Source organism: Saccostrea echinata, unplaced genomic scaffold (genome assembly GCF_033153115.1).
Source record: "Saccostrea echinata isolate AGI-Se365-2 ecotype Australia unplaced genomic scaffold, CSIRO_AGI_Sech_v1 ptg000001l, whole genome shotgun sequence".
In the NCBI taxonomy this organism is placed as follows: Eukaryota; Metazoa; Mollusca; class Bivalvia; order Ostreida; family Ostreidae; genus Saccostrea; species Saccostrea echinata.
This window is the reverse complement of record NW_026889750.1, coordinates 31089363-31106460: the sequence shown is the minus strand read 5'-3', so window position 1 is coordinate 31106460 and position 17098 is coordinate 31089363. Positions and strand designations below refer to the sequence as shown.

Here is a 17098-nt window from a genome sequence, read left to right as displayed (position 1 = left end):
CCAGGTTGTTTAGATTCAAGTTCGTTCAAATCAAAACTCTTAAGGATAGAGTGGGCCCACAATGGGTGATCAAAGTTTTACATTGAAATACATAAGACAAATCTATAAAAGTCTCAAGAACTGTGAACAAAGCCATGAATAATCAAATTTATTTGGAAGGATCTTCAGGTTCATTTTGTAGTGTTGATTCAAGTTTGTTCAAATCACGACCTCCAGGGGTAGGTTGGGGCCACAATGGGCGATCATTGTTTTAAATCGGAATATATTGGAAATATCTTCCTCTAGGCATGATTATTCATATTTATATGAAAGCATCCAGAGGTTATGTAGATTCAAGTTTGTTTAAATCATGACCCCGGGCGATAGAGTGGGGCCACTATGGAAAATCAGTTTTACATGGGAATACGTAGAAAAAAAAGTCTATACAAGAGTTCTTCTCAAGAACAGCAAAGCCAAGATTAGTCATATTTATATTGCAGCATCCTAAAGTAGCTAAGATTTAAGTTTGTTCAAATCATGACACCTGGTGTTAGGGTTGGGCCACAATAGGTGATATTAATTTTACATAGGATTATGTATGGAAAAATAAAGAACAGAAGGACCATAGTGACTTAGATGAGCATTGTGGCCCATGGACCTCATGTTATGCAATTACTTCTTATTAGCTCTACTATTCAGAAGAGCATATGCGATAGTAAATTTCCGTAGTTCTTCCGTCTGTCTGAAAACAATTTTTCAAAATGCTAACTCTACAATTTTTGTCTGATTTCAATATTTGGCACACAAGTAAATTACATTAAGATACAAATTTCTGTCTATCGGTTTTTCATTTCGATGAACGATGTTGCTATGGTTACTAAGAATAGAAATTTCTGTGAAATACTTTCAGAATGCTACTCCTCCTACATTTTTTGTCTGATTTTAATATTACTTGGCACAATAGTAGATTACACTAACATACATAATTCTGTATAAAGAATTTTGATTTTAATAAATGGTGTTGCCATGGTTACCAAAAAAAAATTCTGTCAAATTCTTTCAAAATGCTACTCCTCCTACAGTTTTTGTCTGATTTCAGTATAACTTGGCATACAAGTTGACTACATTATGATACATAGTTTTGTGTATCAGTTTTGATTTCAAGACTAAAGCAATTATCATTATTCTCTTTATTGCTGTTGCATAGTTTAAGGTACAAGTACCTCTCTTCCTTTGTTAAAAGTACAAACCAGTTGAGCTACAGTCTCGTCAGAGACTTCTGGATTTTTTCTTGTAAGACTAATTTTTTTTGGATGTACAGAAAATTATTGTGAATATTGTTGGATTAAAAATCAAACAGACCACTTTTTCTTCATTACGTTTTCGTTATGTTATACGCATAAATAATTTAAGTGGGAATTACGACCAAAGTTAAAATTCTGTCCTGAAACATTCCTAAATTTGTTAGTGAAATGGTAGGTATTGTAGGAACCTTTCCTCTTGGTATGGATAATGAAAACCATACAACAACGCTTGAACAAGATTTTCAATGACATACCTTTTTACTAAATAAAAAGTTAAAATTTAGCCAATATATATACATGTATATAGAAACGAACAACTTGTAACAATTTATGAAATTTACAAAATTCATTCAGCCAAAAATACTCCTTTTCTATTCCTCTGTCTCACCAGCAGCATTAAATACCTGTAAAAAAATGAAATAAACAATATAAAATATTTCAATAATATAATTTAAAGTGTATCATTAAAAAAAAACTTTAAGAAAAGAAAATATTTTAAATGAGATTTACAAACTATGCTAATAAAATATATCTTTGTTCTTATTTTTATTATAACATATATTTATCATCACTTAAAGTGATTCTTCTCCGTTATGAACAATCTGAAATTAGAAAATAAATTGTTACTTAAATTTCATGTTTTAAGTCATATTATAGCAATAGGAGATTAAAACCACTTAAAATTATGTTGTCTTTTAAATAAAACATTAAAAATTAAATATATAAACGAATGTATATATGTGCACATATAACATATAAATACATCAATTATATAATAAAAGCTATTTGAACAAATCACATTCACACCTCTTTCATTCGTCGTTTCAAAATCAAAAATAAGATGAACAAATGGATAAATAACAAAGGTATATTGAAAAAAACATGATATAATAATTCTTAATTTATGATAATTTTATATTTCGTTTGCAGAATTGTTTAAAATAATGTCAAAACGACATATATCACAGGGTCATGATTACTTAAAAAACGCAAAAGAGCATATATACTTACTAATGATAGGGCTGAAAAGTAAATTACATAGAATTTGAAATAGTCCCTCTTGTGTATTTGCAAGTAGATTCAAATAAAAAAAAACTTCTGTCCAGCTACTTTATTGAGACATAAATTCGAGGATATTCAAGTCCACAGTTTGGGTTACTTAGAAATGCTTTTTGCTAGTATTATCGTAATGAGTAAAACATTCTTGGTAAATTTACCAAAGATGATGGATAATAAATGAAAACATTTATTTTATAAAAAAAAAAAAAAAAAAAAAGAAAGAAAGAAAAAGAAAATAAAAATCAAAACTTACATTACATTTACTTACATACAAGCTACTGTTTGGTTTATGAATTCTTGGCAACTTTATCCCGCATCACAAGCTCCTTGTGAATTTACAACAGCGCATCCATCAGTTGAGTTGGTAATAATAACTACAGATAAATACAAATAAGAACCACTGCTAAATATGATTTTTCTATAGAAGAAATGGTTCACATCGAATTCTATATGTATTTTGTATATGCAAAATTATAAACAAATCTGTATGAAAAAATATCAGATAGTTTAAGACCCGTTATGAATAAATCAGTTTGCTATTCGTTTTAAATTAGACTGATACTAATGCCGGACTTTGTTCACTTATTCTGAGTACGATGGCCGATATGGGCCGGGGCAAAAAGAAACCACAAGTTGTATCTGATTTGCCGGCAATTCTTATATGCCGGTGTAACGACGAAAAGTGACCCCCGTAGAATATTGACCGGGGGGTCAAATTTCTCCGTAGAAAAATGACCCCCCGGTCAATTTTCTACGAGAAGTAGGGTCATTTTTCGACCGTAGAAAACCCTTCCAGGCCGGTAATTCTACGACTCCACACACGTTGAAAAATGACCCCCATAGAAATCTTACCCCCTACTTTTTCACTATATCTTATAATTAAACCTTTAGAAATGGGGTGTGAAATGCGTTAATCCGATGTTGGGGAGGGTCGGTGAAGGCCTAGAGTCTCCTGATTTTTTTTCTTTCAAATGTATATTGGAGGAGGAGCAAAGTACCTTCCCCTCCTTAACGCCACTTCTCAATACTAGCATGATATACAATGTATATAGTATGGCTATTTTTGCTTGCATCCCATATATATAATCCGTTTTGTTTTTTTCTTTTTTTTTCTCACAGGTTTTGTTCCAAAAATGACATGATATGTTTCTGACAATGATATACCTGTATGGAATGGATGTTATCGGAAACTATTTAAAGGACAAGTTTGTGGCCCCATACTTCTAGCTTAAAATTTGTGCCCGCTTTCAACCTGCCTCCAACCCAGCTTTTACATGTATATCAGTTTCTGGATACACCATTGCATTGAAACAAAAAACGTATTGTATTATTATTTTTAGACAAGGCAAAAATTAGAGAAAACACGGCATATGAAGAGTCCAATAGCGTCCAATATGGAAATGCTATCATTAACTGTAATTGCTGCTTCATTTTTAATCATATAATATCTTTTTCCCTCTTTTAGGTTCATTTATCCTTATTTATTACATGAATATTAATACCCCCGCTTCGAAGGAAATGGGGGTATATACCTTGTACCCTGCGAATCTCTCTGTTGTGTGTGCGGGGTGAGTGTTTGTGTATGTCTGTCCGAAACATTTTTTTCGTTGCAGTTTTCTCTGCAACAACTCATCGCAGATGCTTGAAATTTTAATATACTCTTTGGTTCGGCATGCTATACAGTGATATTCATTTTGGTACAAATCTTGTCCGTCTGTCTGTGCGGGTGGGGTATCACTAGAAAGCACTGGCTCATAGATTTGTTGTTTCCCCTGTAATTTGTGTACTTACAATTATTGTCTGTAGAATTATATTATCTCTATTGTAGGGAAAAAAGAATGTATCTAAATAACGCTAACTATGAAACACTATATATATATTGTTTGTATCAGGATCGCAATATGAAAAACACTGATAGTCTCTAACAAAAAAAACCCCTATTGTTTACAAAGTTAACTATAGTTTATTGCAGTATCAAAGTTTTTACTATAGTAAATCAAAGTAATTGTTTGAATACATGATTGTGGTATTTTATGTTCTTAAATTTATATGTGCACATTTTTTCTATATTTTAGAGAACTACGAGGGGTAATCAAAAAGTTCGTGAACTATCTCGTTATTTACAAAACCACGGTTCAGATCAAAATGAAATTTGGCACACATTTAGTCATAACATGTTCTATAAATAGCAGATATGTGCTACACGTTTGGACGTCACAATATAAATATGACTCAATATGTAGATGACGTGACAAAAAATGGTTTACTCAGTCGTACTTGATCAACGAACGGCTTAACATTTATCTTAGAAATTCCTTTTCGGTAGCATATAATAATTTGTACACGATTTATGAAGACAAAAAGACATGGCAGAAGTTCAATCATTAATTGGATTGATTGTTTTAGTGAAGGAAGGGAGGTGGTAAAAATTATGTTTGTTCTGGTGCCCAGTAAAAGCAAGCTTGGGGAGAGATGTGTCCTTAGTTGAGCAAACTGTAACGAAAGATCGCCAAATTACATTAAGAAAAATAGTTGAATATCTTAACAATAATAAAATTATTGAATCCCTAAAATATCGTTTACCTTAGATTTTAAACATATCATATATGATAAAAAGAAGGCGCCCATACTTTATCCATAATGGATAAACGACGCACCCCAATACAAAAGAGTTGGGTTGTGATGGTCACTATGCTCATTCTAGGAAAAGATATCCTAATCCACCAATCCTATTTGTGACAAATGGGCTATTCTTGTTATAAAAAATAACTTGCATGGTAAGAAATATAAAACTCGGAAAAATCTTTTAATTTCTGTGAACAGAACGCTACGGAAAATGTCACGTGAACGCCTGGATCACATGATTCGCGCATGGGCAGATCCATTATAATAAGAAAACGTGAAATAAAATTTCTAAGTTAAAAAATAAGCCGTTTATCCAATAAAAAGATACAACTGAAAGATAACTGAAAGACCACTGAAATGTATCTGCCATTCAGTCGACTGTATGATAACTGACAGACCACGGAAAAGTCACTGGAAAGGAACTTTTCAGTGACCTTTCAGTGGCCATTCAGTTACCATTTCGTCAACTGATTGGTGTAATTTCATCCTGTGAGAACGATGGCAGATGTGCATTCAAATCGGAGAGGACCACTTTAAAAAATAATAAACATCGAAATGTGATTTTATTTCTTTTATGGAAGTATTTCAATTAGTTGAACTTTTTGATTACCCCTCGTATTTCTTGTTCATTAACATATCATCCCAAAATTTTACATTACTGATATCAATTTAAGAAAGTTTCAGCTTTGAAATCTCAAAAAAGTTCCAAACAAAGTTTCATTGTTAATCAAAGTATTTACTATAGTTAGTAATAGTAAACTATAGTTAACTACGAGGGTTGATCGGTAAAATCGTGGACAAGTTGTCTGGAGTAAAAAATAATCATCACTACATTCTAAAATTTTCACTATTTACTAGTACACTTTTCATCAATATACATAGCAAATTTCAATTAGATATGTTCTCAAATAAACAAAATATGAGACTTTATGTTATGTGTGGTATCGTCTTACGGCGCATGTACATGTATGATAACGTCAAAGTGTATAAAGCAGCGTCACGTTTCCTCTTTGCTAAAAAAAGTTAGATAAGCCTCACTTAAATTCAGAAATTTCATTGGTGCACATACTTGAGTTCCCCTTTATTCCTCCATAAACGGTCAAGGAACCAATCTCTCACACACATGGAACTTTCTGAAGATTTATAAATAAGTTATGGACAGTACTCTCACTATTATTCAACTAAATAGGCTCTCTTATATCGATGGTCTACAGTGAAAAGCGTCTCTTGCTGTTTGTTGGTATGTTTCGTTCTACCCGGGGACCCGATCAAAAAGCTTCTGCTTAGAAAACTCCCATTTCACTTGTATATTAAAGATCTAGTGGTATTTTTTTTCTTCTTTAGTCATTTAAAGTTTCTTAGGGCATAATTACTACATCTAAATCAAACGGAACGGTTAGCCGTAACGTCACCAAACATCGCCATTTTCCCCTTGTTGCGTTTACCACTTTCCCATTTCAAATGCTCAGGAAACTGCCAAAGTTTAAGGAAATGCCTTAAAAATTTACAAAAGACGACATAATAGATAGTGGATTAAAAATAGGATAATTTTCACCCCAACATTATCTATTTAGTACTTTTATTTCGAAATAATATTCATGTTTTTTTCAAATGAAACCCTGGTTTATTTATCGTGCGCCGTAGGACCGTACCCTGTGTACATTCAAGCATAATAAACACTTTGTTTTTGTCTATATTTTATCCAAAAAATTACGATGTTTTTAAATATGATAAATAAACAATTGTTGAAAATTTCAGCTTAGTGTCTTTCAAGAAAAACGCTTTGTTAACGATTTTACCGGACAACCCTCGTATAGTTTACTATAGTAAATTTTTGTTAGGAGTGCCCTTCGATTGTGATAGAAATACTGGCAATATACTCCCCTTCCTTGATCATTATATAGATACATGTATAATCTACATCACCATGCACATATGCATTATGTAACTCCTTATAAGTAGGAGTTTTAATGTAAGAAAAAAAGATTTTTGTTTACTTTTATCCTAAAAACTCTTATATTTTTAAAACCTCGTATCACACAGCAAGATCGCTTAATTTGTGCATAGGAAAGACATGGTCAGATTTTTTTTTTCTATAGGCTAGCAAATTTAAAGAGTGGGTTACATCCTCGTTACCCACCCCCTCAAAACTTACCACTATAGATACGCTGACACGAATCACGTACTTGAACAATATTTTTGGCACAGTTCTATATGTAGTCTTGCAAACGCAACTTCAATTGTGCTAATATTGCCAATCACACTTAGGGAAAAAATAATATGTAAAGTAGGCAGGGAAGCTTTTTCATAATGCAACATTCGTTTTTTTCTATTGGTAAAAATTATTACATGTAACTAGAAAGGGGATATACGTACTTCTGTGTATAAACTTGTGTCAATTCTTAGTTTACCAAACACCTAAAATCATTTTTTTATGTAAGAAGCCTCATTTTGTTTATAGGCTTTGTTGACACTAGCAAACGACAAAAGACATTGGTAAAGATTTTGAGCTAACCATTTTTTGTGTCTCTGAGATCGAAAATCAGAGGATTTTTTATTTAGTCCTGTCTGTTATTTTTACACAAATTTAATCTTCCTTATATTTTATAAGAATTTTTTACCAGAAATCAAAGAAATATATGGGATCTAAACTTAAAAATTGTCTATTTTTTCACGCAGATTTATTTGGGTAGGGTTCGAAAACATTAATCTTTCTTGTAACTTCAGAAAAAAAACCTTGAGACTTTATTATCATTTTCTTTTCTTTTTTTTTTTTACATTATTTACCCAGAGTAAAATTTAAAGAGGATCATTACAATTATACACAGAAACAATGTATTTTTATTCATATGTAAATTTCTCTGACACCAGCTAAGTAAATAATCTTGTTTTTTTAATGACGACTCTGGAAACTTTTTAAAATAAAATTTGATAAAACAAATCTAAGAACACGTGAATTTTTGCTTTTATAGTCATCGAACAGCATAATAGCCTATAGTTATTTGATTTCCTTTAATGGGATAAACATCTTGTATTACTGATGTACTTGTAAGGTATAGTGTAACCTTTTGTTACTTAAACTTTAAAGCTTTTAGGTTGCGTGATTTTACCCCTATGTATTTGCCTAACAAGAATATTCCTACCAGTTTGTGTATTAAAAAAAGACACGGGGTCATTATTCTACGGGGTCATTTTTCTACAACCCACACGGAGAAAAATGACCCCCAGGCCATAATTTCTACGAAAAAGGGGGTCATTTTTCTACGTAGAATATTGACCAGGGGGTCAAATTTCTACGTAGAAAAATGACCCCCGGTCAATATTCTACGGGGGTCACTTTTCGTCGTTACACCGGCAAAAAGTAACCACGAGTTGTGTTTGATTTGCCGGAAATTCTTAGATGCCGGCAAATATTAGGTACCAGTAATTCTTATATATAATATTTAATTAAAATGCCAGAGGATATCGAGGTCACAAAAGCTAAGCTAACTTAAAAGGGCAAAGGATTTAACACCAAAATAAATAAATAAATAAATAAAATTAAAAAACAAAACAAAACAGTACGGAGAAAAATGAGGGAGGAAATCGCAGACAGACATTGTTTAAGGGGTTTCCAGACCTGTGCACTCCAATAAAAGTATATCTTTTTAAAATTCATTACAAATCCATATTTCATTTGATCTTCAACAGTTGTGTTATTCATTTTAATATTAAAGCCAGTGTTTCCTTAAATACTAAAGGAACGTTGTTCACGTGCCTGTTGATTGACGGTCCAGCTACATATAGTCAATTGATTAGATGTTTCAAAAAACTTGCCTGGTTCCTAAACTACCATAAACACTTAGGAGGGTGAAGATGAGAATACAGAAAATTTCTGAATTTGTATTGTCCATTTTTATCTAAGCCTTCTTCAGTTTACCTTTTTTATTGAGGATGAAGAGCAGTTTTCACTTGTGGATTTGTGTATGTATATCTGTAGGACCTCATATATCAAGGAGGCCCGACATACTTTTCACAAGGAACGTTTCATTTTCTAATATACTGGATTTTTAAACATTTTGTATAGAGACAGAAAACGTTACCCAGACCAGTGTTGAAATAGCCCCCCTCCCCCTTATAGACTTTTTTTTAATTATCGGGGAGAGGGGTGATGCTTTCAAGCCATTTCAATAGCTTTACATCATTTTGATATGTCATACATTTGTAAATGCTTTTTTGTCAAACTATTTTCCCACATAAGATAACTTGACTTTTGAGACATCTATATCCTCTCGCATTTTAATTAAATATCTAAAATAAAAATTACCGGTATCTAAGAATTGCCGGCAAATCAAACACAACTCGTGGTTACTTTTTGCAGGCATTTAAGAATTGCTCGCAAATCGAACACAACTCATGGTTACTTTTTGTCCAGCCCATATCGGCCATCGTATCTGAGTATCTAAATGAGCAATTAACTGCCAAAGTAATTTTTAGACTGCAAGAACAAAGAAATGACGTCATACCAATGCATTAAATTAGTTTTGATAGTTAACAGGTTAAGTGACTCCAATTTAATAAAACTTTTACAAGATAAACACAAAGAATCTTTCACACTGGAAAATATACAAAAAAAACATTATAAAACTCCTCATTACCCTCGCCGAATGTTGAATGTTGTATTGTGGCAGTAGTAACGTTGACAATTTCTCCAGAGAAGTTGACAAAAAACAAACCATTCACAAGCTTATACATTGTGTCAACGACGAGAAGTTTTGAAGTTGGACTGTCTGGTAAGATGAGGTCGAAATTTACAATTAAGCTGCCTTTCCTTTCAAATAAACAAAATAATTTCCATTTATAAATACTATATTATACAACAATTGCTGTTTTTAGTCAATACGTTGATTAAGCTATCCGTGGAGAAAATATTGACCGAGAATGTTGTACTTCGTGTTGATTGAAAAGCAATAATCGTTTTATTACATGAATCAATGATTAAAAATAAATAGTCGTTAAGCAAAGTCTGCCATTTAATAAGGAATTATCAATGTTCGTGGGGGACCAATGTTCGTGGATTTCGTGGTCACCCTTTACCACGGAATTTACATCTCACGAACATTTATTTTGTTAACATATTGATTCGTTGAACCACCGTATAAACGAGTAACCCACGTCCCCATGAACAGGTAAAATTTTGCTTGTCCACGAGCATTGATCCTCACGAATTAAAATGATTCAACAGTAGTCTTAGCTGAACACAGATAAACATGATTATAACCAATTGTATTAATTTGGATTTTCTTTTTTTTTTCTATTTGTAATGTAGAAAGATTTTTTTCACCTGGAAGATGGATGCAGGTGAAAAAACCTTTCTAAACCAATTGTGTCAATTTAGAAGTTTGGTCAAATGTATAAAAAAAATATAATTAATATAATTATATAATGTTTACAATGTACCCCTAACAGATTTCGTGCAGATGAACATAACTTAAAATGATTTCTACAATATTGTGGAATCATTATATTTCGTGGTGGCTCAATGTCAGTGGAATTCGTGTACCTCCCATCCACGAATCAATATCTTCCACGAATTATTAAACTAACTTTTCAAACTCATCTTTCTTTTTTGATAGACAAGTGTGAAGACTTGAAATTACGTCCCCATGAACATGTAAATTTTAAGCAATCCATGAAAATTTGTCCCCTGAATTTTAATGATTCCACAGTAATGGATATCAATCAAACAAGAGAAAGGAAATATTCCATCATATAATACTTTTACGTGATTGTATTGCATTGGTTGTTTCATTCATTACATATGTTCTGTATATAAGTAATACTTAATGAAAAGAACAATTACATTGCAGCCAAAAGGACCCAACAATACTAAATAAAACGTTATAATTTCTCGCCGGATAGAACTTATCACAGTGATCACACAGGAATACCTGACCTTGAAGACGTAGTAACAAGGTTTATTTCATTTTATTTAGTAATTTTATTTTTTACAAATACATTTAAGGAATGAATTTATTAGCTACCCAAGTTATACTGGCAGTAAACTGTTCCAACAAAGGTTATACCAGTGTAACGTGGGTAGCTATTAAATCCATTCCTTATAATTTAATTTTCCATCATTAAATGTAGAAAATCAGAAAATAAGACAATTTCTTCATCAAAAATGCCTTCAAATTGTACTTTTTTTTAAATGTAACGTCAAGCGGATTGATACGTTTTTGACGTTTACAAGTCATTGTGACGTAGGCCACCCAGGTTATACGATATATTCTAACTTTTTATCCAATCAAATGACGCGTTACAACCAAAATTAAATTATATATATATATATATATATATATATATATATATATATATATATATATATATATATATATATATATATATATATATATATATATATATATATATATTCCAAGAATTTGTTATTGAAGTATTGGTACTTAAACAAGTTTGGTCTCACATAAATTGTTGATATTACAATTTTTGGTAAATAATTTTGCTGAGACATTTTGAAACCAATTTAGAAATTATGAGACAATATGATAAATATGGTTGGTATATAATAAAGAGATGCAGAAAATAATTAATGAGGAACATGTCGTCAGACTTTAAGAACAATTACTATTCATACCAATTTTCCGAGATTAAATACCTCAACATATTCATGTATATTTAAAAAAAAAAAAGAAAAACATACCTCACGCTTTTTATAATGACTTCTGATCCTTTGATTCTTTTACTGTAAATATCAGATAACTGTAAAATACAAACAGATAACTATAAAATACAAACAGATAACTGTAAAATACAAACAGATAACTGTAAAATACAAACAGATGACTGTAAAATACAAACATATAACTGTAAAATACAAACATATAACTGTAAAATACAAACAGATAACTGTAAAATACAAACAGATGACTGTAAAATACAAACAGATAACTGTAAAATACAAACATATAACTGTAAAATACAAACAGATAACTGTAAAATACAAACAGATAACTGTAAAATACAAACAGATGACTGTAAAATACATAGAGAATAATACATGGCAAAATCTGTATCACACCCCATATCAACCCGAGACTCCAATATCAGCCCGAGGCCAGAGGGCTGATATTGGTCGAGGGTTGATATGGGTGTGATACAGATTTTGTCATGTATTGTTGTTTTTATTATATATTTGAAAATAGTGTCAAAAAAATCATATATAAACATGTAAATTGATTAATTCTTAATAATTGAATATGTTCTTTTTTTTTGTTGAATTTCCTTTCTCATTATTTTTTTCCAAAGGCAATGCATACAGCGATAAGAAATGAAATAATTATAAATTAAACAAATAATTATTTTGAATAGCATAAAATATCTGATGAAAATTTACAATTTGAATAATCTTTATAAACAATTAATAGAAAAAGATCCGAGGTATTCCGAATGAAAAATACAGAGATGTTAAAGAAAGGTGTAATAATGGGTGTGATAAAGGGTAAAATAAAGGGTGCCGATACAGGGTGTGTAATACAGGGCGCGTGCCTGTGTTCATATCAGGGATGCAAAAATCCTGTATTATTGAACAAATATATAATAAAAACAGATAACTGTAAAATACAAACAGATGACTGTAAAATACAAACAGATAACTGTAAAATACAAACAGATAACTGTAAAATACAAACAGATGACTGTAAAATACAAACAGATAACTGTAAAATACAAACAGATAACTTCTTGAAATAAATAGTAAGGATGATTTTAAAAAAAAAATCAAGTGTAGTATGGATACTTACTGCTTGTTGAACTTTATTCTCTACTTTGATGTAATCTTCTTCTATGCTCAAATTTTCTGTTGTTGTCACGTCGAGGTACAAAACAAGCGTGTATTTCATTAGATTTGATTCTTCAATGGAAAAAAAACATGTAAAATGATGACATTTGCCTCAGAAACTTAGATATAATTTGAAAGTATCATAAGAGAACATCTTGGTTGAAATCTATCAAATCGAAAATTTTCGTCGGGGGTTCATTTTCGTTCTTTTCACGGTATGAAGAGACCCACGAATTCATGTCCTCCACGAAATATATATTTTCAAATATATAACTACTAACCAATTCACTGTGGGACGTGGAGACCGGTCCTTCGGATGAGACCGTATAAACCGAGGTCCCGTGTCGCAGTAGGTGCTGGCACGAAAAAGATCACTCACTGCTCAATGGCCGTAAGCGCCGAGTATAGGACAAAATTTGCAGCTCTCAACCGGCAAGTGGTGGCGTCTCCATATGAGTGAAAAATTCTCGAGAGGGACGTTAAACAACATACAAACAAAAAAAAATAACCAATTCCTCGACCTTGAATTCAAGTCCCCACAAACCATTATTTTTCCTTAAACCACGACAATTTGACTCCACAAAGATGTGTGATTTCACAGTATGATGATTTTCGATATAGAATACTTGTAAATCGACTGATAAGAATGAATGTAAAAATGGCAAGATAAATTCATAATAATTCTAAATGCAAAACGGACAAGTTATTACACCTACTTGTTGAGCAATCTGTACCATTAAACTCCACATCACACAGACATTCGTAGTCATTGATCAAATCAATGCATGTTCCATTGTTCTGGCATGGTACTGATGCGCATTCATCCATATCTACATGGTAAAACGTAGAGTAAGAGAAAAAACATTGTCTACCATACAAAATGTTTTTAAAAACTTACTATTTGTACAGTTGGTGCCATTGAATCCAGGAATACAGCTGCAGTAGTAATCATTGATGAGGTCCACACATGTTCCATTGTTTTGACAAGGAATTTCAACACATACGTCAATATTTGTAATAAACATATCATGAAAGAAAAATAACTGACCTTAAAATCGTTTTATTTATCCTAATACATTTCATTTACTTACTCTCCTCGCAGTTAGTTCCATTAAATCCAGGAACACAGCTACAGTTGTAATCATTGATGAGGTCCTCACATGTTCCATTGTTCGGACAAGGACTTTCAGCACATTCATCAATATCTGTTACAAATATGAATGCTAAAAGTTAGAGGCATTTGAATTTGAAATAGTTCCATTCGTCTTATTTCGTATCTTTTACTTACTCTCCTCACAGTTGGATCCATTGAACCCAGGAACACATTGACATTCGTAGTTGTTTATCAAATCTACACATGTTCCATTGTTTTCACAAGGCTCATCCATGCATTCGTTGATATCTACAAAGAAAATATTCAAATGCAGCATCTCAGTTAACAGGGAGTTACATGTGCATCATAAAATATTTTTAAGGGGAATTAATATGCTTTCCATCAATAATAAGCATAAATAAATCAAAATTTGTCGACGGTTTGGACTGACAATATAATTCACCTTGTAAATACTCCACATTTTAGGAATGACTCTAATTCTTGGCCAAATTATTCGAGTATAACCTGGTTTGGGTCAGTTTACGCTTTATAATCCGCGAAGCGGATTATAAAACAGCGTAAACTGACCCAAACCAGGTTATACTCGAATAATTTGGCCAAGAATTAGAGTCATTCCTTATAATTTAATTTTAAAATCATTAAATAAATATGGGTGTAAAATTTCGTTGCTTTTTATTAGTTCAAATTTGCCGCTCAATAATACAACCGTAGTAACGGAAGTGATGGGAAGCGAGGGGAGGTAAAAACTGATACATAGGCCTAGCAGCTTGTTTACATGTGGTAAGATCGAATTATTGTTTGAAGTTAAAGGTATATTTATTAAATCTGGAATTTTCCATGAATCCCGAGGACTGGAAATGAGAGGATTGTATGCATACAGATGATTCAGCTGGTTGTCAGGGGGGTGTGTCCCCATACCAAACCAGGTTATACAGAAATAATTTGTGTTCCTTTTTGGATATTAACCAATCAGAGGCTACAATACAAACAAAATTAAATTATTCTTAAATGAACACACAGGCATCCAAACTAAAACTATACTTAAAAAAGTAAATGAAGATACAAACTTAAGTATACTTTTAAAAAATTCGCCCATTACAATTGTGAATCGTAAAATGTGACCTTGTTGATATGTAAATGTAACATGCATACAATTCCTTAACAGTAATAATTTGGCAATTTAAAGGCAATTGCAAATTACACAAATTACATGTAAACATATTGAAAAATAATAAAGAATTGATCAATCTTACTTGTTGAGCAATTTTTATCTGTAAATCCAGAGAGACACTGGCACCGGTAATCATTAGTGAGATCCACACAGGTTCCACTGTTCTGACATGGATCGCCAAAACAGTTGTCAACGATATCTGCAGATATTTATGGACAAGTGTAATGATATTATAAAGTTTATGAACAGATGACTGTTTGTTTAGGGAAGGCTAGCTAAGTTGAACCCTACAATGTGAGCTTATATAATTGCATCTGGAACTGTGGTTAGGGCATTGTGATGCACTTACAATTTCAATATCCTCCAGGAAAATGTGTTTTAAATAACTCAAATTACTGTATTTTTCCTCAAAACATTTAATTAAAAAAATTATATAAGATAGAAATCTTCACTGGGAAATAAAGTTGTTTCTCATGTGATAAATCATGTGAAGTTCAAAGACATCAGGGCATAGAGGCACGGGTACAAATATATTATTAAACCATTTTCTTCGATAGGCTGTCATATATTTACCGAATGTTTGTGGAGTGTATACATGGGCATCGATAATGTTTACTTCGTTGGTCATAAATTGTGCTTTATGTATATTTTCATTCTTGATCTTGTATCTATTTAATATAAATCCGAGATAATAGGATGCCTTTTAACAGGTACAGTACAAATATTTTCATTGCTTGTTTAGACACACAATAACGAAAAGCAATTTAATGTGATATTTTTGACATTATTTGATAGGTGAACGGTACGTTCATACAATATCTCCACATTTTAAAAAGACTTTTAAAATCACTAAGGTCATTGATGATTTATATGTACACATATATAACAATATATCATGAAAGAACTCATGTAATATTAATGATATATCACCTGTAATATTAACTCTTATGCATCGGGATATGGTAGAGCGTCTGCAAGCGTAAATATTAAACATTTTATATTTTATTACACTTTATTCAGAAGCATTTTTATATGCAACAAATAAAAAAAATCTTAACAAATGTTAAGAAATCTTTCATACGAAGTTTTTTTTTTAACTTTGCATTTCTGTAGCACAATCCTAAACGTATTGCATTTTATGCAAATAAGAAATTGAGTTTACCGATAATTTGATTCTGCTGAAAAACACAAGACGTGTATTCCGATTTCCTCTGCTGTTATTTCCGTAAGTGAAATAGTTGTTTCATATTCGTAAAGCACGGGATTAGAGATGTCAGATATCGTAAAATCAAGTGGTGACAAAATATGAAATTTAGTTATACTGTAAAATAATGAAGTATATATTATATACAAACATTGTATGCTGCAAAATCATTGTCTCGTCAAAAATTGGAATCAGCAAAAGGTTGACCGATTGTAAAAAAAAAAAACAAAAACAGATTTATTACTGTGCAGTTAAGACGTAATACATAAAAAGACAATGTATAGTACTTAGTAGATCTTGTGGTTTTGGTATTGTATAAAATCGACATAAAAAAAATTAATGTTTTTCATATCTAAATACCTTTCATCTGAAAAAGTAATACTGGCTCTTGCTTTAAACTGTAATGATCCGTTGTAAACTTGTATCACAGTTCCCTCTGCAGGAGTAGGAGACGTAAAATTTGGTTCCAAATAACAGGCGCCGTCAGAAGTTACTGTAACAATGAACTGTAGAGGAATGCTACTCAGGGCAGTAGTAGATTTACGAAATCTTCTATCTGTACTGATACTGCATAATTCCCATTCGATGGATAGCCAATTAAAGAAATTGTGCACGATGTCTACAAAATGTTCGAAACGAAATGTGAAACATATATAATTGTTCGGAAAGTTTAAGATATTAAATTTGGTGAAAACGTAAACATTCATAGAATGTTAGTGACTGTGCCTCAGATAAACGAATAAATTACCCACAGACATATTCATGCCCTTATTTGTTAAGGAAGGGTATATTACTTGGCTTTCAA

The 17098-nt window shown here is 31.7% G+C and overlaps 2 protein-coding genes across 2 annotated transcripts; both read right to left on the bottom strand.

Moving 5' to 3' along the window:
- Positions 1–2172: 2172 nt before the first annotated feature.
- Positions 2173–13829, bottom strand: LOC133196820 (protein HEG-like). The gene is made up of 7 exons (XM_061332678.1): positions 13703–13829; positions 13521–13634; positions 12767–12876; positions 11668–11726; positions 9605–9777; positions 2596–2716; positions 2173–2305 (listed from the first exon to the last, which is right to left on the bottom strand). The coding sequence occupies exons 1-6, from the start codon at positions 13827–13829 to the stop codon at positions 2649–2651; spliced, it is 651 nt and encodes a 216-aa protein (XP_061188662.1). The 3' UTR covers positions 2173–2305; positions 2596–2648.
- A 58-nt stretch (positions 13830–13887) lies between these two features.
- LOC133196809 (neurogenic locus notch homolog protein 2-like) lies at positions 13888–17051 on the bottom strand. The gene is made up of 7 exons (XM_061332668.1): positions 17042–17051; positions 16654–16912; positions 16252–16410; positions 16020–16060; positions 15172–15288; positions 14093–14206; positions 13888–14009 (listed from the first exon to the last, which is right to left on the bottom strand). Exons 1-7 carry the CDS (start codon positions 17049–17051, stop codon positions 13888–13890), a joined length of 822 nt encoding a protein of 273 aa, XP_061188652.1.
- Positions 17052–17098: the final 47 nt, after the last annotated feature.

Excerpts from the sequence above, each read along its gene's own strand:
- LOC133196820 (XM_061332678.1), bottom strand. The coding sequence starts at position 13,829 with ATGTTTATTACAAATATTGACGTATGTGTTGAAATTCCTTGTCAAAAC. Across the intron at positions 12,877-13,520 it reads TGGTACAGATTGCTCAACAA|AATCAAATCTAATGAAATAC; the intron begins GTAGGTGTAATA and ends TTTCCATTGAAG. Across the intron at positions 9,778-11,667 it reads GTCATTATAAAAAGCGTGAG|GAAAGGCAGCTTAATTGTAA; the intron begins GTATGTTTTTCT and ends TTTATTTGAAAG.
- LOC133196809 (XM_061332668.1), bottom strand. Across the intron at positions 16,061-16,251 it reads TCAGCAGAATCAAATTATCG|ACGCTCTACCATATCCCGAT; the intron begins GTAAACTCAATT and ends TTACGCTTGCAG. Across the intron at positions 15,289-16,019 it reads CATAAGAGTTAATATTACAG|ATATCGTTGACAACTGTTTT; the intron begins GTGATATATCAT and ends AAATATCTGCAG.